The 26536-nt window shown below is 43.9% G+C and overlaps 1 protein-coding gene across 1 annotated transcript in view; it reads right to left on the reverse strand.

Moving 5' to 3' along the window:
- Positions 1-1976: 1976 nt before the first annotated feature.
- LOC137540985 (septin-9-like) overlaps positions 1977-26536 on the reverse strand; it is a 451591-nt gene continuing 427031 nt past the window's right edge. The window contains exons 3-4 of the mRNA XM_068262143.1: positions 20632-21255; positions 1977-2032 (exon numbers count right to left, since the gene is read on the reverse strand). Coding sequence (XP_068118244.1) covers positions 1977-2032; positions 20632-21255 — 680 coding nt within the window. The remainder of the gene's footprint in view (positions 2033-20631; positions 21256-26536) is intronic.

The raw sequence follows: 26536 nt of genomic DNA on the forward strand, positions 1-26536 counted from the left end.
CGACACAGGTTTCAATTAAGCTGGGAAGGAGACACACATGGCATCTGCCTGTATACTTCCATTCGTGAAGTGGCTCCCTACTAGACAAGGACAGCAGGAAAGCCACAGCAATAATTCTACCTATGCCCATGTGATTAAAGAAGAACTGTAATCTAGTAGGAAAAAAAGTATCCAGACCACACGTGGGACATATTACATTCAAGTTTGGATTTTTGAAAAATTGCAATCACAAAAAATCACATGCAATTCTCACTACAAGACTATGCATGTGATTACAATACTGAAGTGCTGCTTCACTACATTTGCTGCTATGGGGCCCTTCAGCAAAGGGGGCCCAGTGGATATTTGTATTATATGTATTCAACATTAACTTTATTGTGTTTCTTCACCCTCTGACTTTGTCTCAGTGCTCATGAACTATGTGCAGTGTTGAATGCAGGGGAATGTAAATTACACTCTGGAAGCGGGGAGATAGAAAGGTGCAAAGACACAACTGTGGCAGTCAGGGCCGGATTTGTCCTTTCCAGCGCCCAAGGCCAGGTGTCACCGACCGCCCCCTTCTGTCTGAAAACCTTACTAGTAATCACTAGCTTGAATGGGCTCCTTTCCATTGTGATGCTCTGTCCTCTATTCGACAAACAAGCAGCACATTCTCTGTTCACTTGTGCTCCCTGTAATTCCACGCTTCTGCCCGAATGCGCACAGCAGCCAATACTGTTCTGGGCATGTATACTTCGGAAATGAAGCTTGTGTATGATCAGTATCTGTCAAGTATGCATACCCATATTTTTATAAAATGTGGTCAATGCGCTCCTCTGACAGATTTTTCCAGATGTATTCCTATGGGTAATAGATATTGTGCAATTTTGTATATAGTGATGGATCGCTTCACCATGGGGGGTATCACCACCCTGAATAGACATAAAAGGTAAAGGTGGAGCGCTCTACATCACATATACCATATAGCTCTTACAGCTCTAAAAATGAACCCAGCTGTCTATACAGTGAAATTTGACACTCTTTATTGCCAAATTTCTCGTACGAGCAAGGCTTTTGATTGACACCCCCCCGGGCCCGGCAAATGATTTAGGACATTAGGGCTGTGTAATGGTGCACGACCAATTGAATAAGACTGCCGCTAAAGCCTAATGGTAAATGGCGGTGGAATAAAGTTCAATAAGAAAATTGTCCACGGGAGGACGCCATGATGCCGGAGCCCGATAGGGTGACGTCACCAATAGCCGCGAGAATACCGCCAGTCTCCAGGAAATATTTGCATAGGAGAGGTATATAGCGTCACCACACCCGACCAATGGTATGCCCCTGATGAGTCTTATGACGAAACCGGTAGGGCGGGGCCTCAGGCGCGGAGTGTGGAGACGCTAAAGGAGGAAGACGGCGGTGGGGGACGTCCTATTTTATTCTATGCGCATTTAATCTTTTATATTGTAAGTGCACTACTTGTGATTTTAATTCTATTAAATACGGAGTTACGCTATGTTGGCATGTTTCTGAGTCTTAAAGGTATCAACATCCCGGTCACCAAAGTGATGAGAATGCCATACTACCTGGTCAGCGTGAGGATCAGCCATTACGTTTGGTGAGCGAGCAATTCATTCATTTCTCACAGAGGTGTGGATACTTGTGGGGAGTTACACGTGGAGTTTGTTCTGGTGCATGGGCTTGACCAGTTAAAGCAGTATCACGCTATGTTATCTTTGTGTCTCTGAGCTTAATCCAGGAGGAGGTTGTCTGGATGTGAGGAGCTACAATCATACTATGCCCATTTGCTGATCTGTGATTCAATCAGCTACTATTGCTGGTAAGAGTATTCTAGCTGGAGGAGTGATCAAGGGAATAAGAGGAACAGTTTCTGGAACCTGTTGTATTATAAGGATATTTCAGCCTGATAGCAGGAAGATTAGCAAACACGTGGCTTGATTGCATTCTGGGTCTGCAGGGGAACACTTGTGTTGTTACTGCAGGGGGACATTGGATATCCTGTAGACTGTGTCTGTTTTCCACAGGAGGACTGGAATATAATAACATCAATTGAGATTGTCAAATTTCACTGTATAGACAGCTGGGTTCATTTTTAGAGCTGTAAGAGCTATATGGTATATGTGATGTAGAGTGCTCCACCTTTACCTTTTATGCATACCCATAACACTCCCGGCCTGAGCTGCTGTGCACATCCGCAAAGGAACGCAAAATTACAAGGAGCGCCAGTAGTCAGAGTATGCACGGCTTCTTTGTCCTTTGTGGGACTAGCTGCAGTCAGAGCCATAAACAGGGACAGGGTAGCGCAATGAAGAGAAACCTATCCAAAACAGAGAAGAGGTAAGTAACAAATAACAACATCTTGTCAGAATACAGGAAGAAGAAGGCTTAGTAACAGAAAGCTTTTTCTTTTAAGTTAGCCAATAAATGATATGATCCTGATTAAACACTTTCTGTCTTCACTGATAGCTAACACAGTACAATACTCTACTGCTGCAGGTAATTAGAAGGATCCTAAACTACATACAATGGCATAGATGTAGGTGTCCATTAAATAGTGACAATTTAGTGCTTAAAAAAGAAAGACAGATCTGAAAATGAGTCAGGAAAGAGTTAACTGAAGCGGAGATCACTACTGCTATAAACATCCCTGGCTAACAAGAAAAAAAAAGTCATACATTTAGGGTTAGATAAGAAAGTCATTCTGACAGCTTAGGAGAGAGGGAGAAGTAACTAGCAGAGCTGAAATTCCTCTGTAGTACTAAAGTATTGTACCATGTATAGAGATGTCACGAACCTCCGATTTTCGGTTCGCGAACCGCGTTCGCGAACTTCCGCGGAAGGTTCGGTTCGCACGAACGTTCGCGAACCGCAATAGACTTCATTGGGGATGCAAACTTGGAAAACTAGAAACACTTATGCTGGCCAGAAAAGTGATGGAAAAGATGTTTCAAGGTGTCTAACACCTGGACCCCAGGTGGCGGAGTGGGATACATGCCGAAAGTCCCGGGGAAAAATCTGGATTTGACACAAAGCAGCGTTTTAAGGGCAGAAATCACATTGAATGCTAAATTAGAGGCCTAAAGTGCTTTAAAACGTCTTGCACGTGTATACATCAATCAGGGAGTGTAATTAGAGTACTGCTTCACACTGACACACCAAACTCACGGTGTAACGCACCGCAAACAGCTGTTTGTGTAGTGACGGCCGTGGTGGACTGGTGCGCACCATGGCGAGATTGCTCTTCCTCACTCAGTGATGTCTGGTTAGGTAATGTCTGTCTGCCTTATCAACTTTCGATGGTTCTTTCTCTACCATTGTTAAAGCTTACATCTATTTTTTTTACATTACATTTTTTACTTGCTGTTCAGTACCTGCAACGAGAATCTGTTATGGAGGGCAAGTCTTCCATTGTGACCACTGACCATGGGTAATGTCCGGGGAATCCTTCCTGGTGTGATTCCGGTCCGGAGTTGTAGCCTAACAAATTGCTACCACCACACATCCAGGCAAGGAGGGCAGCAGGCATGGCATGCCCGCCCCGAGGTAGTGACCAAAAATAACAATACAGGACTCAGGAGGACTTTTGAGGCCCTAATGTAATGAATCTACTTTAAATCCTTTAACGAGAATCAGTTATGGAGTGCAAGTCTGATGGTGCCTTCACTGCAATTCACCAGGTTGGTCTCCGGCGAGAATCTGTTATGGAGGTCAAGTCTGCCATTGTGACCACTGACCATGGGTAATGGCCGGGGAATCCTTCCTGGTGTGATTCCGGTCCGGAGTTGTAGCCTAACAAACGGCTACCACCACACATCCAGGAAAGGAGGGCAGCAGGCATGGCATGCCCACCCCGAGGTAGTGACCAAAAATAACAATACAGGACTCAGGAGGACTTTTGAGGCATTAATGTAATGAATCTACTTTAAATCCTTTAACGAGAATCAGTTATGGAGGGCAAGTCTGCCATCCATTCAAGTGAAAGGTATGCACTGACTGCCAGGTATAATACAATGTGCAGTCACAGATGCAATGAAAGGTATGCAGTGACTGCAAACAGCCGTTTGTGTAGTGACGGCCGTGCTGGACTGGTGCGCACCATAACGAGAGTGCAGGTGATGGTGGCTTTACAGCCTATATGGTCGCCCGGCTGATGTAGCTGAATGACAGAAGTGACTGTCCAGCTGATCAAATTTGGTCTGACCACAATGAAGCAACAGCCTTATTATCTTTGGTGTGCCACCCCCATCCGAGACACTCATATAGCCGGCGGTCATTGCTTCATTGTGATACGCAAGCCCCTACACCGCGGCAAGGTAATGATCACGAAGGGGGATGGGCACATGTACATGCCTTTTTTTTTGTTGCAACCGCCCGCAGTGCAGCCAGAAAAATTAGGCAGGCATCTACACGCACCAGAAAAATTAGTATAGCGGCCGCTGCTAGGTATATGCAGTGAGGTGGGTTCACTCAACGCAAAAGGTAGTTAGATGCAGTGAGGTGGGTTCAATGAACACAAAAGGTAGTTAGATGCAGTGAGGTGGGTTCACTGAACACAAAGGTAGGTATATGCAGTGAGGTGGGTTCACTCAACACAAAGGTAGGTATATGCAGTGAGGTGGGTTCACTGAACACAAAGGTAGGTATATGCAGCGATGACATGGGTTACCTAAACACAACAGGTACTAGGTATATGCAGTACTGGGTATTACAATGTGCAGCTCCCTGTCACACACACAGTTAGTCACTGAATGTGCTGGGCTGCTGGCAGTGGCACACACACAGTATGAATTATCAAGGCTGTCTATGCAACACAAGTGTCAGTTTGACACACAGAAGAAAAAAAAATAGATCACACAAACAGGATTAGCTCTGAAAAGAGCTGTTGAGGGGTGCTATTAAATCAATAAGATTCAGCCAGGAGCAAGCTAACAAGCCAAGAGCCTAACTAATCTTTCCCTAGGAGAAAAAATCTGCAGCAGCTCGCCCTATTCTGACTATAACGGACACACAAGTGAGTGTAATGGCCGCCAGAGCCTGCCTTATATAAGGTGGGGAGTGGCTCCAGGGCTGAGTGTAGCCTGATTGGCTACAATGTGCCTGCTGACTGTGATGTAGAGGGTCAAAGTTGACCCTCATAGAGCATTATGGGGTGAATCGAACTTCCGGGAAAGTTCGCCGGCGAAGGCGAACCACCCGAAGTTCGCCTGGAACCGTTCGCCGGCGAACCGTTCGGGCGATCTCTAACCGTGTATCATCCTGATTTAAAACTTCTTGAAATTCCTCTGTGAATGTGAGCATTAAAACTGAATGCAATTCTGTCTGCTTTACTGTAAACTCGCACTTCTCACACAGTAGCATGTACTGTATTTCCATCATGCAGAGGACTGGATCATCATCAGATATGCAGGGTGTACATGAACTCTGGAATTTAGACATCCATGCAGAGCAGGGCGCTGCGGACCAGAAGAGGTGATTTACTTTAACATATGACCACTTTTCTCTCCAAGTTCTGCCGCCCTTCTTATCTTATCTGATTTTATCGCCCTAGCCTAGGCCATGGCCTTTGTGGCCTTCCCAGAAATTCGGCCCTGGTGGCAGTACAGCCTACTTTTATTCTTGGTTGAGCAGAGTTGTCTACTTTCCAGATATAGTAGTAGCAGTAGGGTATTGTACCGTGTTAGCCATTAGTAAAAGCAAGAAGTTTTAAATCAGGATGATACCATTTATTGGCTAACTAAAAATGAATAAAAATAAGCAAGCTTTCAACCTTGCAGCCTTCGTCGGGCTTACATCCTGTTAGTTTGCAGGCTGGTGGTACAGACAGCTATATACATGCAACATATACATGCTTACCTTCTCAATCAATTCTTCTCTACCGTCAACTCCTCCAACACTACACCATCCGGTCATGCGCAGGAACTACCGCAATCTGTATCTGAATACCATGACTGAAGCCTTGCCAACTCTAAGTACTCTGTCATCCTACACTGACCCAGAGGCAGCATCCAGTTACTTATTTAGTGTAGTCTCCTCTGCCATGAATTTAGCTGCCCCACTCACCACCACCCGCCCCCGCCAAACTAACAGGCAGCCCTGGCTCACTGAACAAATCAAACAGCTGAAAAAGCGCTCCAGGGTGGTAGAAAGGTGCTGGAGAAAGAGCACTGCTATAGAGGACTTCCACTACTACAAACAAACTATGCAGGAGCTCAGGGATGCCCTCACCTCTGCTAAGCAGTCTTATTTCTCCTCGCTCATTTCCTCACAGTCCCACAACCCAAAACAATTGTTCAACACCTTTAACTCCCTACTTCGTCCCCCACCTCCTCCCCCTACCACATGTCTGTCAGCTGACGACTTTGCATCATACTTTACAAGCAAGATTGATGCAATACGTAATAGCTTCAACACGCAACCACTTTTACCAGCTCAACCATCACCTGTAGATTCCTTCTGTCCGCCTGCATCCTCGCCCACTACTAACTGCCTTCCCCCCAATCCACAAGACCACTCTCCCACTCTAATATCTTTTACCACACTCACTGAACAGTTTCTTTCCTCACTAATCTCCAAAGCTCATCTCACTACCTGTGCCCTGGACCCCATTCCCTCCAATCTAATCCCCCAGCTTTCCTCCTCCCTTAATCCCGCTCCAACAACTCTATTCAATCTTTCTATCTCCACTGGCACTTTTCCTTCCTTATTCAAACAAGCTATTATCACACCACTTATCAAAAAACCCCTCTCTTGATCCAGCTTCTCTATCCAATTACCGGCCTGTCTCGCTCCTCCCCTTTGCTTCTAAACTGCTGGAACGTCACATCCATTCAGAATCGTCCGCCTTTCTCTCTACCAACTCCTTACTTGACCCCTTTCAATCTGGATTCCGCACACACCATTCCACCGAAACTGTCCTCACGAAAGTTGCTAATGACCTACTGGTAGCTAAATCCAAAGGCCAGTTCTCTATTCTAATACTCCTTCACCTTTCCTCTGCCTTTGACACGGTTGATCATGCTCTGCTTCTGCAGACACTGTCATCTTTAGGAATCAAGGGACAAGCACATTCCTGGATCTCCTCTTATCTCTCTGGACGCTCTTACACTGTGTCCTTCTCTAACACCAATTCCTCCCCATGCCCACTGTCTGTTGGTGTTCCTCAAGGCTCTGTTCTTGGGCCACTTCTTTTCTCAGTCTACACTCATGGCCTGGGACAAATAATTAACTTTTGGCTTCCAGTATCACCTCTATGCGGATGACACCCAAATCTATCTCTCAGCTCCTGATCTGTCATCACTACTATCTAGAGTCCCCGACTGTCTATGTGCCATTTCTGTATTTATGTCCTCCCGCTTCCTCAAACTCAGCATGAGTAAAACGGAAATTGTGATTTTTCCACCATCGCTATCTACACCCCCACCAATTGCAACCATAATGGTATACAACACCCCAATAACCTCAACCTCTAAGGCCCGCTGCTTGGGGGTTATACTTGACTCAGAGCTCTCCTTTAAACCTCACATTGCCTCATTAACCACCACCTGCTATTTCCAGCTCAAAAATATATTCCGTATCTGTCCCTTCCTCACACAAGAGGCCACCAAGATGCTTGTACATGCCTTAATCATCTCCCGCCTAGACTACTGCAACACCCTGCTCTGTGGGCTACCACAAAAAAGGCTAGCACCTCTCCAATCCCTTCTAAATTCAGCGGCCCGCCTCATTCACCTCTCCACACGCTCTTCTGATGCAGTCCCACTGTGCCATTCTCTCCACTGGTTACCTATTACCCTGAAACTCCTGACTCTAACATACAAAGCCCTCCATGAGTTGCCCTGGCCTCTAAGCTGATCACCTCCTCTCATGCTCGCATCCAGGACTTTACACGAGCATCATCTCTTATCTGGAACTCTCTTCCACAGCCTGTACGTCATGCTCCAAACCTGGACATCTTCAAAAGCACTCTTAAAACACACCTTTTCAGACAAGCTTATAACATTTTATAGCCTTTATTTACTTATTTGACACAATGTAATCAGAGGCAAAGGGTCACTGCCTCATCCATCCTCCACCCCCTTATCTATACAATAATACAATACAATACAATAACATTTCTATAGCGCTTTTCTCCCATAGGACTCAAAGCTCTTAGGCTCTCTCAGATTCAGTAATTAGTAGGAAGAAGTATTCACACAACAAAAGTTATATTTCTGCAAATGCCAAACTGAACAGGTGGGTTTTTAGTCTGGATTTAAACACGTCCAGGGATGGAGCTGTCCTGATCTGTTGAGGTAAGAAGTTCCAAAACGTAGGGGCAGCATGACAGAAGGCTCTGGGACCAAAAGTTTCCAAGTGGACTCTGGGTATGACTAGATTATTAGAACCTGTTGATCTGAGAATGCGGGGATTGCTACGCAGCTGCAACATATCTTTCATGTATCTAGGGCCTAAATTATTCAGGGATTTAAATGTCAGTAGGCCGATCTTGTATAGGACCCTCCATTCTATAGGTAGCCAGTGAAGGGAGTGCAGGACTGGCGTTATGTGGCAGTGACGGGGTTGGTTGGTTAGCAGTCTGGCAGCAGTATTCTGTATCAGCTGTAATTCGGTACAAGACCTTTTTTGGAAGGCCAGTGTAGAGATCATTGCAGTAGTCCAGTCTGGATGTGATGAAGGCGTGGACTAAGGTTGGCAGATCTTCTGGGGGTATGAGGTGCTTGATTTTTGCAATGTTCTTCAGGTGAAAATAGGATGATTTCACCACAGCAGAGATTTGAGTTCTGAAGTTTAAATCCCAATCAATTAGAACTCCCAGGCTACGCACATGATCAGAGCTGCGCAGATCCGTGCCTCCTATTCCCAATGGTGAAGACTGCAAGTTAAGTTGTTTTGTTATCATGCTCTGCCCTCCTATCAGAAGGACTTCAGTTTTGTCTGCATTTAGTTTCAGCCAGTTGTCATTCATCCATTGCTGTAGTTCACGTAAGCAGGCGTTTATAGTTAGAGTTGGGTCTGTCACACCAGGCTTGAAGGAAAGGATATAGTTGGGTGTCGTCTGCATAGCAGTGGTATGTCAGGCCATGTTTTTGGATTAGTTTTCCCAGCGGTAACATGTAAATCGTGAAAAGCAGGGGAGAGAGGATTGAGCCCTGGGGCACCCCATACTTAAGTGATACAGGGGTGGACAGGAAGGGCCCCATAGACACTTTGTGGGTTCTGCCACTCAAGAAGGATTGGAACCACTGAAGAACTATGCCATCAATGCCGCAGTATTCCTGTAGCCTGTTTATCAAGATGTCATGGTCAACTGTATCAAAGGCTGCAGAAAGGTCTAGCAGTATGAGGATGGAGCACTCTCCTCTGTCTCTTGCCATGAGCAGGTGGTATCTAATGTGTCCCCCACTACCCACTAGATTGTAAGCTCGCAAGGGCAGGGTCCTCCTCCTAATGTTTAGTATTTTTGTCACAATATTTGTGCTGCTTGAAACTGTTTTACAATTTGTTAGTATATCTATCTTCCCCTTGTCGTCTTATTGTGCTTTGTAAAGCGCTGCAGAATATGTTGGCCAATTATTCAATCTTGCACTGTGAGAGACAAGTCGGCAAGGGTGGGGGGGTTGCCATATGCTTCAGATCCTCCTTGAACATAAGGCCCCTGCCCATAGGCCCCACTGAAACCTTTGAATGTATTGCAGCTCAACTGTCAGCAGAAGTAAACATCAACATATTGCTCATATACCGCCCCCCAAAAAATGGTCCAGCCTTTCTTAAGGAAATATCTGAACTCTTATCCTGCGTAACAGTGGAACACCCTAGATGGATCATCCTGGGAGACTTCAATGCATGGGTGGATGATCACGACTCCCAGCTAGGAAGTGAACTACTTCTCATAATGAATGAACTGGGTTTCTCTCAGGCTATCAACCTCCCCACCCATACGAAAGGGCACACCCTGGATCTTATATTTCATTCCGGACTTTTAATATCACACATGGATATAAACCCAGTGGTATGGTCAGACCACCACACCATCCACTTCTCTCTGACAGCACCAGCGATAAAACACAGAGGGAAAGAACTCATAAAATACCGTTCACTGAAAGATGTCTCACCCCAGCACGTTCAGAATATCCTCAACTTCGACGCATTAACCAATCATTGCGCAGACCCAGACTCCATGGTCCTGATTTACAACCATGCAGTGTCATCTGCCTATGACGCCCTCGCTCCAGTTCGCATCAAACGATCTACACCACTTCACCATGCACGGTGGTTTGACAGCTCACTAAAGGACCTAAAGAAAGAAGTGCGCAGACTAGAAAGGAAGTGGCGAAAATCTCAGAATTCAAAAGATAAACACACCCTTGTCTCTCACCGGGAAAGCTACCAAAATGCGATCACCAAGAAAAAATCCTCCTACCTATCACAGGAGATCGCAAAGGCCGCCAACAGACCAGCCCAACTATTCCGCACAGTTGATAGACTATGTAATCCATCCTGTCTAAAACCCACTATAACTCCCTCAAAGGAGCTATGTGAGAAATTTGCCTGCTACTTTGCTGACAAAGTATCTTCTATTCGGTCTCTCATTCAGTCCACAGCACCCAAGACTCATGCAACTAATGGAAATAGCTGCAAAAACAACCTAACACCCTGGACTGATTTCAAAAGTATTAGTGAGGAAGAGATCTCAGACACCCTCTGTCGTCTCCACCAGACAACCTGCGACCTGGACCCTGGACCAACTAAACATATGCTGAAATGCCCTGACCTGCTTGGTCCAGCATTTCACAAAATAGTAAATTGCTCTCTGCAAGCAGGGAGGTTTCCTACCTCTCTAAAAGAAGGAATCATCAAGCCCCGTCTCAAAAAACCTTCCATGGATCCAGATGCTATGAGCAGCTACAGACCTGTCTCCAACCTCCCCTTCTTAGGTAAAGTTATTGAAAAGGCTGTCTATCTGCAACTTGAAACCAGGCTGTCAGTAAACAACATCCTGGACCCTCTACAATCTGGCTTTAAGAAACACCACAGCTGTGAAACAGCCCTCATCCAAGTCTGCAACGATCTGCTCATGGCAAGGGACAGAGGGGAATGCTCCATCCTAATCCTGTTGGATCTCTCAGCTGCTTTTGATACAGTTGACCATGAAATCCTGCTTAACAGACTGCAGGAGTACTGTGGCATCAGTGGATCAGTCCTCCAGTGGTTCAGATCATTCCTGACTGACAGAACACAGAGAGTATCCCTAGGACCTATAATGTCCAAACCTGCACCTCTACAATTCGGAGTGCCACAAGGATCAATCCTATCCCCTCTGCTGTTTGCAATCTACATGTTGCCACTCGGTACACTTATCCAACGACATGGCCTGACGTACCACTGCTACGCCGATGACACACAGCTATACCTGTCCTTCAAACCTGGTGGAACAGACCCTACCCCAAAAATAAACTCTTGCTTAGCTGAGCTTCAGGCATGGATGAATGATAACTGGTTGAAACTGAATGCTGACAAAACTGAGGTCCTGTTTGTCCAAAGCCAGTGCTCGCCATCAAAACAGCTCTATCCTAAAGCAACACCAATCAGGATTGGGAATTCAGACATAAACAGCTCCAACCTTGTGCGCAGCCTTGGCGTACTAATCGATGGGGAATTGAGTTTCAGAAACCAAATTTCATCTGTAGTTAAATCTTCCTTCTTTCATCTGAAGAACATTGCAAAGATTAAACATCTGATTCCCCCAGAGGATCTTCAAACCCTAGTCCACGCCTTCATCACATCACGGCTGGACTACTGCAATGCCCTTTATGCTGGCCTCCCCAAAAAAGACTTGCGTCGCCTGCAATTAGTGCAGAATGCTGCTGCCAGATTGCTAACAAACCAGCCTCGCCACTGTCACATTACACCGATCCTTCGCTCACTGCACTGGCTACCAGTAGAATGGAGAATACTCTTCAAGATTGGACTGCTGACATTCAAATCCCTGCACAATCTGGGCCCTGGATACATGAAGGACTTGCTGAAGCTGCACCACACCTCTCACAACCTCAGATCAGCAAGTTCTATAAACTTGGTCACTCCCAGAGTGCACCTCAAAAAATCTGGAGACAGAGCCTTCTGTCATGCTGCCCCTACTCTTTGGAACTCCCTACCACACCCAGTAAAGACAGCACCATCCCTGGAGCTATTCAAATCCAGACTGAAAAGCCACCTGTTTAGCCTGGCATTTCCAGATTTATAAAATTCTTCCCCTGTACCACGATGGTCGGAGCCATGCGCTTTGAGTCCCACGGGAGAAAAGCGCTTTACAAATGTTATTTGTTGTTGTTGTTGTTGTTATATAAATAAAAAATAATAATAATAACATCAAAAGGGAAAACAGATTTTTTTTCAAGCATAAATATATGTCATTGAGATGCCTTAAAAACAGAACATCTTAATGGGATGAGAGGTTGTTAGCTGAGATAAGGATCCTTGTTTACTCCCTGCTCACAGACCTGGGAGTTGGACTGACACAGAGGTATCGTAAATTCTGAGTTCACAAGTTCAGCTGTATAGGCTGAGAAAGAGTTTTTAAATATCATCAGCCTCATACCAATATAAAAAGTTTTTGTCCTTATTCAAGCCCTTGTCCACAGCTTTGAACAAATTTATACATTTTGTTTCTACTATTAATCGATTGTTTGACGTTTTGAAGCCACCCTTCAGGGCAGTGACACGAAGAACATACATGCTGTGTATGTTGGACTGAAAGTGTGTAGGAACTGGTAGTTCAGATTTGGTATCGTTAATAGATTGCCTGTGTCCATTCATACGTTTGCGCAGAGTTTGTCCAGTTTCTCCCACATACATAGCATTGGGGCATTTAGCACACATTATTATTTAGTATTTATACAGCACTGACATATTACGCAGCGCTGTACAGTGTATATATATATATATATATATATATATATATATATATATATATATATATATATATATATATATTGTCTTGTCACTAACTGTCCCTCAAAGGAGCTCACAATCTAATCCCTACCATTGCCATATGTCTATATTATGTAGTGTAAGTACTGTAGTCTAGGGCCAATTTTTTAGGGGGAGCCAATTAACTTATCCATATGTTTTTGGAATGTGGGAGGAAAGCGGAGTGCCCGGAGGAAACCCACGCAGACACGGAAAGAACATACAAACTCTTTGCAGATAGTGCCCTGGCTGGGATTTGAATCAGGGACCCAGCGCTGCAAGGCGAGAGAGCTAACCACTACGCCACCGATCAGATATACCAGATTGGTGGAACCACAGGAAAATGTGCCTTGTACTCTGCCATAAGAGGACTGTAACCTTGTTTAATGAAAATGTTCTTAAGGCGATTCAGGTGCTTGTCTCTGTCCATCCTGTCAGAACAAATCCGGTTGTACCTTATAGCTTGCTTGGCTGTAAATTATAGAGTTCTTAATGTGCTTGGGATGAAAACTGTCATATCTTAGGTATGTGGGACGGTCTGTAGGTTTGCGATACACAGGCGTTTGTAGGTTGTCACCCCTGATGTATATGGTGGTGTCCAGAAAGTTATCTCTCTGTGTGAGAGTAGGTAAGTTTCAATTTGATTGTAGGATGGAAGGTATTGAAGTTCCTGTGGAACTGGAGAAGATCATCCTCACTTGCGGACCAGATGATTAAAATATCATCAATAAAGCGGAAGTAGGCTATGGGTTTTATGTGACATGCATTGAGGTATTCCTCTTCGATTTTGGCCATGAAGAGATTTGCATACTGTGGTGCAAATCGTGAACCCATTACCACATACAGATACAGATACAGGGGCTTGCTTAGAAACAGAGAAAATTATTTTCAAAGCTAATGGATGTAAAAACACTTTAATTTTATTATTACTATTGGTTTATAAAGCACCAACATATTCTGTGGTGCTGTATAAAGAAAGAAACAAACAAGGGGCACAAAATAATACAGACAAAGGTAAACACCAATATACGAAATACAGAGTTGGTACAGAATTTGTACAAAATACAGAATTGGTAATTACAGTGACAAAATGAATATGAATAAATGGGTAAGGCCCCGTTCACACTTGCGTTTTGGCAAGTAAGCGGACCGGATCCTGATCGGATCAGGACCTGATCCTGATCAGAACCGTACGGTTCCGATCCGGATCCGATCCGGATCCGGTCCATTGTATCAGGCATGCATCAGGCTGCCATCCGGATCCATGGGCAAAAAATAGTTAAATTTAAATGAGAAAATGTTGGGGTCAGCAGAAGGTGCACCTGGTGCACCTGTAGAATCAGGTTCCTCCGCTGTAGGCCTCACCTCCACCTCCGACATTCTGCCAAACAGCTCCAGCACGTCTGTCACTGCTGCTCCACTCCAGACATGCTTGGCCCATGTGTCCCCATTCGAAATGGCCGCTTGGATACGCATAGGAAGTGGGGTAGAACGTCAGGTTTTTGTAGGCAGTGTGTTCTGTGCCTTCCTTTTCCCATTGGTTTCTGTGTTCCGGATGGTGCTGTCAGGCTCAGGTCCGGCTCCGGTCCGGGTGCGTGGGCCGGAGATCCGGACCCAAAAAATAGCGCATGTTGGAAAAGTGTCCGGAGTCCGGATCCGGTCCGGCACCGTACTGTACGGAACGGACACGTGTGAACGTCCGCATAGCCTTTGCATTGCTATGCGGAACGTACGTTCCGTTTGTACAGTATACGGTCCGGATCAGATCAGGAATATCCGGACAGGGAACGCTAATGTGAACCGGGCCTAACAAATTCCAAGACACAAATGGGTGAGAGAGAATCAGAATCATTTATTTCCCCAAGTACAAAAGGGAGGTTGTACCCGGAACTAGTTTGGCTCATACAGGTTATTGAAGGAGGGATGGGGGGATATGGATGGTGAAAGTAAGGGGGAAAAATGTCCGAAAGCCAAGAGCCGAGGCTAGCCCCGCCCCCAGCTAGTGGCGTACTCCCGGTTGGGCAGGAATTACATCACTGGTATTTCCGTCAGTCTGTGCATGCACGCCAACCATGCTCCCGTCATGCACATTTACGGTGTCGCCCATTAACTTGCATTACTGAATAATACTTCATCATGCAATAATACGGGTCATGCAGTAATGCACTGCAGCCTTTGCGTTGATATTGTGGCGATTTGAATACTTCTGGCTCACCACGTCGCATCATGTGAACCCTGCAAGTCTCGATAGACTTGCATGACCCTTGCACGGGGATGAGGCAGGGAAGAGAAATGCTGTGCAACGCAGCGTGCTAGTGTCCAAGTGGCCAAACTCATTTGCAGCTAGCCAAAAACTGATACTAATAATTTGGTGATACAGCTAAACAATCTAGCAGTGAGAAAATAGTTTTAGATGGAGTCCTATTTTACAAGCAACATTTTAAAGCCATTTCTTTTCTTCAGCAACTCCAAAATATTTATTGGATCATCACATTCAGGCTTCTGTTACACTGTAAATCGCAATTGCAAATTCCGATTTGCGATTTTCACTGGATGCTAGCAATACGAGAAGAAAAATGCAGCATGCGGGATTTTTTTCCATCGCGTCAAAAATCGGAATCACATGTAAAATGGCATCAAAATCAGAAATCAGAATCGCATGTAGTGTAAAAGAGCCCCAAGGCTGATCACAAGTATAATTCTACCTATGGCTCCCCCTGTATTCTCCTGCTGAAGGAACTGATCGGTCTGGCAGGTTTATGAAAAGGTGACAATCCCAGCAGCACTAACAATTACACTAACAAATACAACATCTTGGCTATTGTCAACCCAAACAATACACTAGGACCTTTATGTATACTATTCTATGGCATCCCAGCACATAGTTAAAATATGCTAATGACTTTTGAAGAAACAAATTTTGAACACATACTGTAAGGGAACGCGGAAAAGCCGCCGCGTGTACTGACAGCAAGGCGGCTGATTCCGCGTCCAGCGCGGCGGTTTGCACGCAGCAGCGTGGGTCTGGTGTGGCTGGGTCTGTTAGTTCACACAGATTCAGGAATACCCCCGCGCGCGCTGAGAGGCAGAACCTTTATGACAAGCCAAGGAGGGATCAGCTGACCAAGCGGGTCAGCTGACCTCAGAACAAGTGACTATTGGTCAATCAATCATGGGTGGCGCCGGAGAGCGCTGCTCTATATATAGTTACTTCTGCTCAGTCTCAAGTTGTCTGCCGTTGCGAACACTACGTGGAAGCACTCAGACCTTAGTCAGATCCTACAGTGTGTTTGAACCAGGAGGACCTGGGAATTCACACTGAGCCAGATTACTTCTGTTTATTATTGTGTTATTATTCAGACTAGTTCCAGGGTGTCGAGGCCACGGACCTCACATCCAAGATTAGGGAACTTGTGTTATCTTTGTGCTATTACTCCAGACTAGTTCCAGGGTGTAGAGACCACGGACCTCACACCCAAGACTAGGAATTGTTTGATATCTGTTATGACCTACTGCTTTCCTGGCTATCCCTCTGCTCTCTGATTCGGTACCTACACTTATCTGAATATCTGTTGCCAACCCTGCCTGCCTTGGATACCGAATCAGCCTACTGTCTCTGTACCTTATCTGTCTGTGTGTTGCCGACCTGGCTTGCCCGACCTCGAGAGCTATCTCTCTCTTTTTAGAGATAGTCTCCTGACCTGCTAGTGAGATCCACCTTCAAGTGTCACTCACTCACAGGTCCCTCCTACCTTCAACCTGGGACTCCACCCCTTTGGAGGTCTCAGGCTGCTGGAAGGCTTTTGTACTTCTCAAAGGGCAGTATCGCCCATACTGCAAGAGACCACCTGCTCCTCGGGTGGTCTTACTCAAAGTCCTTACTGTTGCACCAAACACTCACATTATAAAGGTGTCCAGAGGTTAGTTATACTTAGATTATCGGTGATTCTGCAGATCATCAATAATCAGGTATAATCTGTATTCTTGGTGATACTGCAGATCACCAATAATCAGATTCTCTCTGTGTGCTGACACCGATCTTTACACATACAAACTAGGGAGAAACTAGGGTGGGGCAACTTGTAACAGAAAGAGATGTGTAATCCATTTTCTGCTGATTAATAATGCCACTTCTGTAGGTCAAGGAGTTGAATGCGCTCTATATGTAACTGCACAAGTCATCATCATGTGACTGATAAAATGAACAATGAGGCCATTTTGGGAATTATGGGGAACACTATTCATTGATCGTATGATGGAGACTTGGAAGCTCTGATACTGGCATGAATTCAGTTATTTAAAAAAAAAAAGTTGTGTGAGAGTTTCAGGAGTTGAATCCTAAAGTATATCTGTGAAGTATGGTCCAGTGTTAGACAAGGAGCAGAAATGCATCATCAGATCAACAAAAGTTGATCCCAAACTGTCCTGATCCAGTTCTTTATAATGCCTGAAGAAGAAACTTAACATTTTGTAAGCTTGCAATAAATCCTGTGCGGTTAATCATTATAAAGGTATTACCGGAATCAACATTTGTTGGATCGATGTCTGCAAAGTATGTGCAATGAAAGCACCTATCCTGCCTTAGCTGTGGGGTTGTATGTCCTATCACATGTGTGATGGAGAGAACCAATCTTTCTTTAGCTTTGGGGTTTGTATGATCTAACATGTGTGCTATCAAGAGGACAAATCTTGCCTTAGCTGTAGGGTTGTATATCGTGACATGTGTGATGAGAGGCAACAACACAACAGAAGGAATAAAAAGCACAGATATTTGTAGCTGTGCCACCAGTCCTAGGCATGGTACATCTCCTGTGGTAAGTTCCAGAACGTTACCAAAGATTTTAGCGATCTTTTAAAGCACATCATAAGACAGGAAATAAATATTTCTCAAATTAACAATAATACATGACATAACCCTAAGGCTAACTTAATTTGACAACCTAATTTAATAGCTATTTGTCTCTACGCCTCTATGCTATGTATCCATGTGGTTTAGGAATCAAAACTTAAAAAATTGTGAAGCCTCCTTACACTTTCAGTTACAACACAGTAATGTGCCTAGTTTGAGTCTCAAGGTAAATCGGTCAGGCAAACAATACATTTGTCTCAGATTGGGGAACATTTGTCACAGTCAGCTGTTTAGAAACCATAGAGATGTATAAAAACTACTGCAATCCTGCAATAAGTCAGAAACAACTTGACTTGCACAACATATATGAGCCTGATCCTGACACAGCCTCTGATGAAAAATTCCTTCCACTGGCTTTCCATTATACACATCCCTGTATGGTAAGCAGAGCTATGCAAATTCAGTCATGGCGAGCATTGAAGCTGTAATAATCCCCCTCCCCCACACACCTGTATAATCCATATGTGGACAGATGAGGGCCTTGAGCTCAACCATTTCATAAACAGGATTCCGTTTTATTCCCCACACAACCATAATTTAATGCTATTTTTTATCCTCATAAATTATTTTCTCCTTGAGCAAAGGAGTGGATGGTGAAAATATATTAAATGCAAGATTATTGCTTCGATCAATGTGGCGTTGCTCAGGCTAATGAAAGCAAAGTTCTGGTGTCAGATTCTGCATACTAACTTTTATTTTTATGGAAAGAATATGTGTGCAGGCCTTTCAGATGCAATACTGGAAGCGCTACCGATCTTAGGCAAAGGTAAATATTATTTAAATGCAAATGGATTATTTCCTTTGTCCTCATTTTACACTGTAATAGACACACATATTTTTTTCTCAACATTCTGAGAATATATGGTATAGATTTGGCACATCTGTATTCAAAGTCTTACATGAGGTTTGCAAGGGGCATATTTTCCACACATTCCCATTCATTTTAGTTTTATCTTCCTCCCTGAAAATCGGGTGAGATGTCTAAAATTAATAAGGACAGTGGAATAAGTTAAAATTCTGTCCCCACTCACACACACCTTTACTTTAAAGCCAACCTGAAGTACGGTAATATTAATAGAGACTCTGGTAAAGCTTATTAAGCAAACCTACTTAAATGAAAGCGATTTCAAATGGTGCTGAATTGAACACCAAAGAGTCCTAATATTTAGCTATCCAGTCACACTCCTTCACCTGCACGGCCTCTAAATAACTGCAGATGCCGAACCACAGTCATGTGAACGAAATAAGTATAATTATTGGACTTCCATGTAAATAATGGGAGCATGTTACTCCCATTATTTACAGTAAAAAAAAGTGCAGCAGGACGATTTACAAGAGGGCAGGAAAAGGGAACATTTTAGAAGCCCACATATAAAAAGGGGATCATCACACACTGCAGTTACTTTACTATAAGTATAAGTAGCTGCATAGCATTTGTCCCTCAACTGTTCAATGTCCCTTTATCTTTTTTTCTGTGTTTTCCAGTGCCTTGTGATAATTATACACGTGTGTTTGTGGCAGAATTCACATGCCAGAGCTCAGAGTGAATGTCATGGGATATGAATAGTTTGATAATAATAATAATAATAATACCTTTTTTTGTATAGCGCTTTTCTCCTGTCGGACTCAAAGCGCTTGCGAGGCAGCCACTAGAGCGCACTCAGTAGGCAGTAGCAGTGTTAGGGAGTCTCGCCCAAAGGGCTCCTTACTGAATTACTGGCTTATTGAACAGGAAGAGCCGAGATTTGAACCCAGGTCTCCTGTGTCAGAGGCAGAGCCCTTAACCAGTACACCATCCAGCCACTACATCCAGCCATAATGAGAGAAAACAGGGGGTACAAACAGATGTAGATCATACTGGAAACCTAAGATGATGGTTACATTCTCTCTCAAATAATCTGGTTAGATAAGTGTTGTTCCTCTGTAAGAAGGGACATCACGAATGCAGGAGAGAACATTTCTTTTACCATGTTCCAGAAACATATTGTCCAATAGAGTTACTGCAGGCTCTGCACCTGTCTATCTGTGGGCTATATATGTTTTGACCACACGTCTGGGTTGATCAAAACTTTTGTCATGAAGTATGTAATCTAATTTATTTTTTAGTAGCGTAGTTTGTGTTACTGTAGTAATGGTAGCAATACTCCTGTACTGTGGGTTGCACTAATTGCGTAACACACGTTACACTGCTGATGGTAGTAGGGGTAAAATTCCTGTGCGCTGCCTGCGCACAACAATATTACCGGGAGTTAGTGCATCAACACCAAGGAGAGATAATTAATGGGATAAACAGAGAATTCATGTGATCGCGTTTGTGAATGAACCCCACTGTGTACAGTATGGGACTGTAAGTTGCAGATGAGCCATTGTATCTTACTCTGGACTTGTGAGCATGTGCTATTATTGCCACTCATATATATTGGGTTTGGAGGACAGGAGATTACTGCTGCTCAAGGCCAGGAGACCCCTCACATTTTTAAATCTATGGGGCCTCATGTTTTGTAATTACACTTTTATGTGACACACCATTTTTTTAAAGCATTAATAAACCAAATACAGTATACTGCATTACTGTGCAAGCCGTATTGTGAATATATACAAACATTTATACCATCACTAAAATTGTAAATATAGTGTAACTTGCATGGCACTATGTAGTATTACCCAACATAATATAACAATTGCCATTCAGGGAAATGCATTCTGGAATGAAAGAGAAACTTGTGATGAAGGGTAAACATATGACTCACCATCTGGAGGTCTCTGCTGCTGAACTTCTATATGGACGGTCTGCAGTTTGGGCTCAGGTTGATAGTGAGGCACAGTTGATGATGGTAGGGAGTTTTCCATCTGTTTTACTAGGGGGACTTCTGGGGATTTTGGCATCTGGATCTCAATTCGTTTAGCATTGGATTCTTCTGTTCTTCTCTGGACCATTTCAGGAATTTTAGAACTTGGCACATCTCCACGGAGCTCATGAGGCTTTCCCAAACTTATCTCTGCTCTTCTTGGACTGGGCTCTGGAGGTTTATGTCCTGGCAGTTCAGCTCTCTTCAGACCAAATCGGGATACTGCTGGGACAGAATTTTCAACCTGCTTGGATGAGATGTCAATGGAGATCTCTGTTCGCCTTGACATGGGTTCTGGATGTCGAGATCCTGCTAACTCAATTCGCCTTAAAGATGATTTTGGAGATCTCTGTCCTCCAGAGTCTGCATGTCTCAGGAGTGGTTCTGCATTTCTAGGGCTTTGATCTTGAAATTTCTGGGCGGCGGAGCCTGCACCTCTTAGGAGTGGATTTGGAGCTCGGCGGGGCTGGACAGAGGGATGCGAAGATTGATCAACCTCCTCAACCTCAAACGACCTCTTCAATGCTAAAAGAAAGAGAACTCACTTTTAGATTTTTTACACTCTACTCAAATGATGCCTTACCAATAGGTTTTAACTTTATAGCACAGTATTTTTACCAACACATGGAACCAAAAGCGCAACAATGTTTTTATATTGTATGGGAGTTGACATGCTGAATTATTCTGCAAAGTGTTGGATAAAGTGTGAATGCACCCTTAATCCTTCTACTGAGACCTGTACTATTCTAAATCTAGAAAAAGATTGCGGGACACAATACTATTCTCCTTCATTGCAATCCTAAAGCGGATCCTAAGGCATATTGAGTGCATTTATTTTATGGAGATGGATATGTCAGACATCTTACTACAGGCAGTAGTGGGGTTTTCTATTATGGGATCCAAAGCAGTTCACTGATTTACCATATTTATAATTAGTTCCTTGCAAGGAAATTAGTGTTTGCTCAATTTTGTCCAGTTCTGTTTTATTATACTGGCTTCAATTCACAACATGACAGTAGTAAAAGGCATCTCTGATATCCTTTTATATGTTCATGTTTGTTCTACTCTCTCTGAATAATGTCTATTAGTCTTTATTAACATTTTACTTCATGGACAGAGTTGAACTTCCAAGAAATATTTCCCCTCTAGCTCCTCTGCATCTTTTGACAGGAACCTAAAGGGTTAAATGTCTGAAGGGCTGCAGGGGAAATCTGTTTTGTACCAGCTCCCTATCCTCTGCTGCCTAGGGGGTAGAGAAGCTTTAGCCTCCCTAGTAGGTATTGGAGCCTGTTAGAGGGACTTGCAGGAGAGGGAGAATGTACCTATTCGCTCTCTGCTTCTGTCAGTCATGGGCTATCCTTCTCTGCTGCAGTCAGACATGAGCACACTTTCTGACACATCAGAACTGGCAGCGATTACCAAACATGTTACTGGGCTTTACCACATGTTCTAATCTCTATGAATTGACATTTACTGACATGTGTTAAGGTATTTACCACACAAGTCGGTAATTTACCTCACTGGTCTGTAATTTCTGCTTGCCATACAGTAACAGCCTTTATTAATTAACATTTTCCTAAATGATCGGTAAAATCAGCTGTTTTTTGCATTACCGAATGCAGTAATGCTTTGTGAATTGAAGCCGCTGTGTTATTTATTTCCTCAATGGACCTATATCAACATATTATGCAGTGTTTACATGTTTAATTGAACAATTTACCCCACTCACTGTCCCCACTAATGGAGCCCAGGGTTTCCATAATTTGCTGCTTTCCCCTGCACTGGAACTGGGAATGCAGGAGAGTCCATGTGAGGTGCTCTTCTGGACAAGGGGATTAGTCGAGGTTATGACCTCTACAACCCCTGAAATAGGGACCTCATAGGATCCTGGGTAACTCCCGATACTGCTTCACTGCTTGGAATCCTGGGCAACAAGCCAGCTATCCCCTATGGAAGCACTGCACAGGTGAAACCAACATAATAGGTATATGACTGGCGTGGTAAAACCCTGTACGTTATACTTGCAATAAATACTCGGTAGTAATAGCTAGACAAAATGTTGCCAACATAAATTGATTAGCAGCATATTGTAAATTATATATTAAATTCTGTGAACTTTTGCGGCTTTCCGTACAAAGGGCACAATCTGTTGCCTTGAATAGTTTTTTTCTGTTAATTATTCTCATAGTTATTTAAAAACTTGTTCTGCCCTGATAAATCTCCTAACAGGGACATCATGCTTGCCTCTTGCACATGCCCTCCTGAAAACAAAACTGTATAACCTTATTAAATCTGCAGGTTTTGCTTCCTCCTTCTCAGTTCTGTATCAAAGTGGAACCTGTAAGCTAAAACAACAGAGTGCAAAGGGTTAATTTAGAATGCTTTTAGTAAGGTAACCCTCCAGTGACCAGGCTATTGCAGCCTTAACAGCTCACTGCAGAACCATAATAGGTAGCACACAAATGAACCCCCCTCCTTTTTCTGCCCACCAACAGAGATTTCTGTTGGTGGGCACTAATCGCTGCTGCAAGCAGTATTATATTTTTTATTTTTATTTCTTTAATAAAATTGGCTTTTTTTCCCCTCCCTCTTCCCTCCCTCACCCCGCTCACGATCCAATCAGCAGGATCGTCTCTCACAAGCATCGGCCTATGCGAGCGATCCTTTGTCTTCCCCTTCCAGGAATAGCCGAGCTAGTAAAGTGCTGCATTAGTTCACAGCGCTGTTTTTTTTCAGTCTGCTAGCGGTGATCACTGCTGGCAGACTGTTGACGCAGAAGCAGGGATGCATACAAATCGGCTTGCGCGCTCCCCACTAGTCTCCGCCCACCGCTCTTTATTTTTTTCCAGAATTTTTTTTCATACAAATAGAGATCAAAAAGTGAAAAAATGAAATAATAAATACATTGTTTCGACATTATCTTTTTACATTCAAATCCTAATAATCTTGTCCCATATAAGATTAGTAAGGGCTGGTTCACACGGACGTCTGCCCGGCTTTCTGTGGCGTCGCGTTTGGTGGCTTTGCGCCGGCTACGCGTTTGGGCTTTCAGCAGCCTTCACGTAGCTTTCAGATGTGGTAGGCGTTTTTCTTCCCCTAGAGGAACATTACCTGTGGCGGTTAACTGTCCCAGGACGCTACATGTAGCGTCCAGGGTCGCCTTGAACGCCAGGGAAAATCGGGACCCGAACGCCGCGTTCGCGTAAATGCCTGTAAAAGCCTGGTACAAACGCTCCCATTCACTTGAATGGTGAGACAGAGGCGCTATTCGTGCTACTGACGAGCTACTGTTTGGTCCCCTATCTTATTGCCTGATTAAGCGGGCTGTGTCTGCGAAACGCGTTGCATCTTTTGGGGTACCAATAATAAATGTATTTGTTTAATTCAGACAGTATTTTGAGTCTGCTTTCCGGAGGTAAGTCCACCACTGCCTCCCAGCAAATTTAAAAAATGTTTTATTACCTTTTATCCTGCTGGCGACTCTGTTCTCTTACAATAATACTGTGTCCACCCCTGGTGGAGGGGTGACCTACCCCTACTTTTCTGATGTACAGAGAGCGACATCTTAATCCTGAGTGAGGACAGGTCTAATCTCCTCACCTGCATCTAGAGTGGTTGCCTTAGAGGTAACCCATGTTTGTGAGTATATTCATCTCACACTTACATTTATCTATGGTTTCCAATATATACTACACTATATTGGGCTCTCTATGTTTCTTATTTATTTATTACATGGTGACATTTTTACTGTGGGCAGGTGATGTAGCTGCTGCATGATTTTTTGGCAGTTGGAAACAGCTGTAAACAGCTATTTCCCACAATGCAGCAAGGTTCACAGACAGGAAACTGCCAAGAGTACGTACTTTTCTTGTTTCTTGTGGGAGGGGTTTCACCGCAATATCAGCCATACAGCGCCCCCTGACGATCTGTTTGTGAAAAGGAATAGATTTCTCATGTAAAAAATTTTTGGTCGGAGTTTCTCTTTAGGCAGTACCAGTTACTTCCTGGTTTCATGGAAGCACATACAGGGTTAACCATCCAGTGTTTACATATAGCCTGTCTGAACAGCACACCATGGCACAGATCAGACAGAGGTGACAACTCATATTGCAATGATTTACTACTAGCAGATAAGGGAGAATTAGCCCGTTTTCTCTAAATACACAGGTTGGGTTTTTATGTGTTTTACTTTTCTCCTGTGGAAAAGTTTAGATCGTCTTTAAGGTGTATAGATGCTGATTGCTGTCACTGCACTGTCCAGTGCACAAGTGGCCATGATCTGTGCCTGTGGCTCTTCTGTCATGCCATACAGTGGAATAAAATGTTACCTCTGAACATGGCACAAAGTAAAGATGATTAGTAAGCATTTTTCCAGAACCGAGTGGAATTGACTAGATAAATGAACAGTAGTTGGTTGTCTGGCCTGGGTATTGCAGCAATTTTTCTACAGAAGTGATTGAATAAAACTTGTTTTTGATTGGAAGTAGCTATGGCAGCTATATAAGCAGCAAAATCTTTTGAGATTTTAGAGTAAATCTAATTCTCTGCCAGTTTTCACATGTGTCTAATGCTGGGGATACACAGTTCATTTTGAACCGTGTATTGAGCCGCACGATAGATTGCGGCGTGTCCCCGCTCGTCCCTGGGCACGGCCGGATCGATTCCCGCTCTTCCCCGTTGGCAGTTCTTTATCTTCTCTTCGTTTCTGACCATTGTCCTGCCCGCGGTAGACAGGTCGGAAATTATCAGCACTGCCATCAGCGCTCGATTACACGGTTCAAAACGAACCGTGTATTGCCATCATAACATATGACCACTTTCTCCTTCTTCCTTTGTAAAAGTCATGTGAATTTTCACAATTCACATGCAAAGTTATTGAATCATTGTGCCCGATTTGGACAGGTTTTAGTGGAAATGAGCCCTAAAGCAAGAGATAAAGGAACATGGCCTACACTGTGAACTAATCCAGTTACCAAGTCGAAGGGAAGAGGTTCAGAGTGGGGAGAATAGGCCACTGCAACCTCAATGACTACTATAGCCCCTTACACACGCCTGGGAGTTCTGGTTCACCATGATCTTGCTGGGTACTCCAAACGGGGAACAGAGGCGCCAGCAGGGTAAAAGTTGATAAAACCTTTAAAATTTGCTTGGAGGAAGCGATGGACTTACCTCCATAAAGCAGACACGAAAGTTTGTCTGTATAATAGTAATCACATTTATTTTATAGTACCCCAAAAGTGCAACACGTTTCGCTGGCCACGCCCGCTTCATCAGGCAATAAATGTGGGGACAAACAGAATTTCAGCAGTAGCGCCTCAGTGCTGGGTACTCCGTACTTCATTCACATCTGGCACATGCCACTTAAAGTGGATCTGAGGTGAACTTTTACACATTGCATAATAGTGTTCCTTTCCTATTGTTTATAGGGCATTCCACAAGCCAAATACTTTTTTTATTTTTGTTTTAATACTCTAATTCCCTATAAACTAAAAAAGCCACACCCACAGGTTTTCAGAGAGCCTTGGCAGTAGCAAGGGCTCATGGGAGCTCAGTCTGGGCAGGAGGAGGAGTAGGTGTTACTAGCCATTGATTTCAGAGGCAGAGGGGAGGAGGGAGGAGGAGAGGGGATTAGGCTGATGGCTCAAGATACAGATAAGCCTGCCTCTGTGTAATGTTTACAAACAACATGGCTGCTGTCATTGTATCACAGGAATAAATAATCATATTCTATTAAAACTGTTTGCAGCTAGATTTGCTGTGTAAACCATCTGAACTTTAGATAAGATATATAGACAAGTTACTTGTT

Source organism: Hyperolius riggenbachi, chromosome 12 (genome assembly GCF_040937935.1).
Source record: "Hyperolius riggenbachi isolate aHypRig1 chromosome 12, aHypRig1.pri, whole genome shotgun sequence".
In the NCBI taxonomy this organism is placed as follows: Eukaryota; Metazoa; Chordata; class Amphibia; order Anura; family Hyperoliidae; genus Hyperolius; species Hyperolius riggenbachi.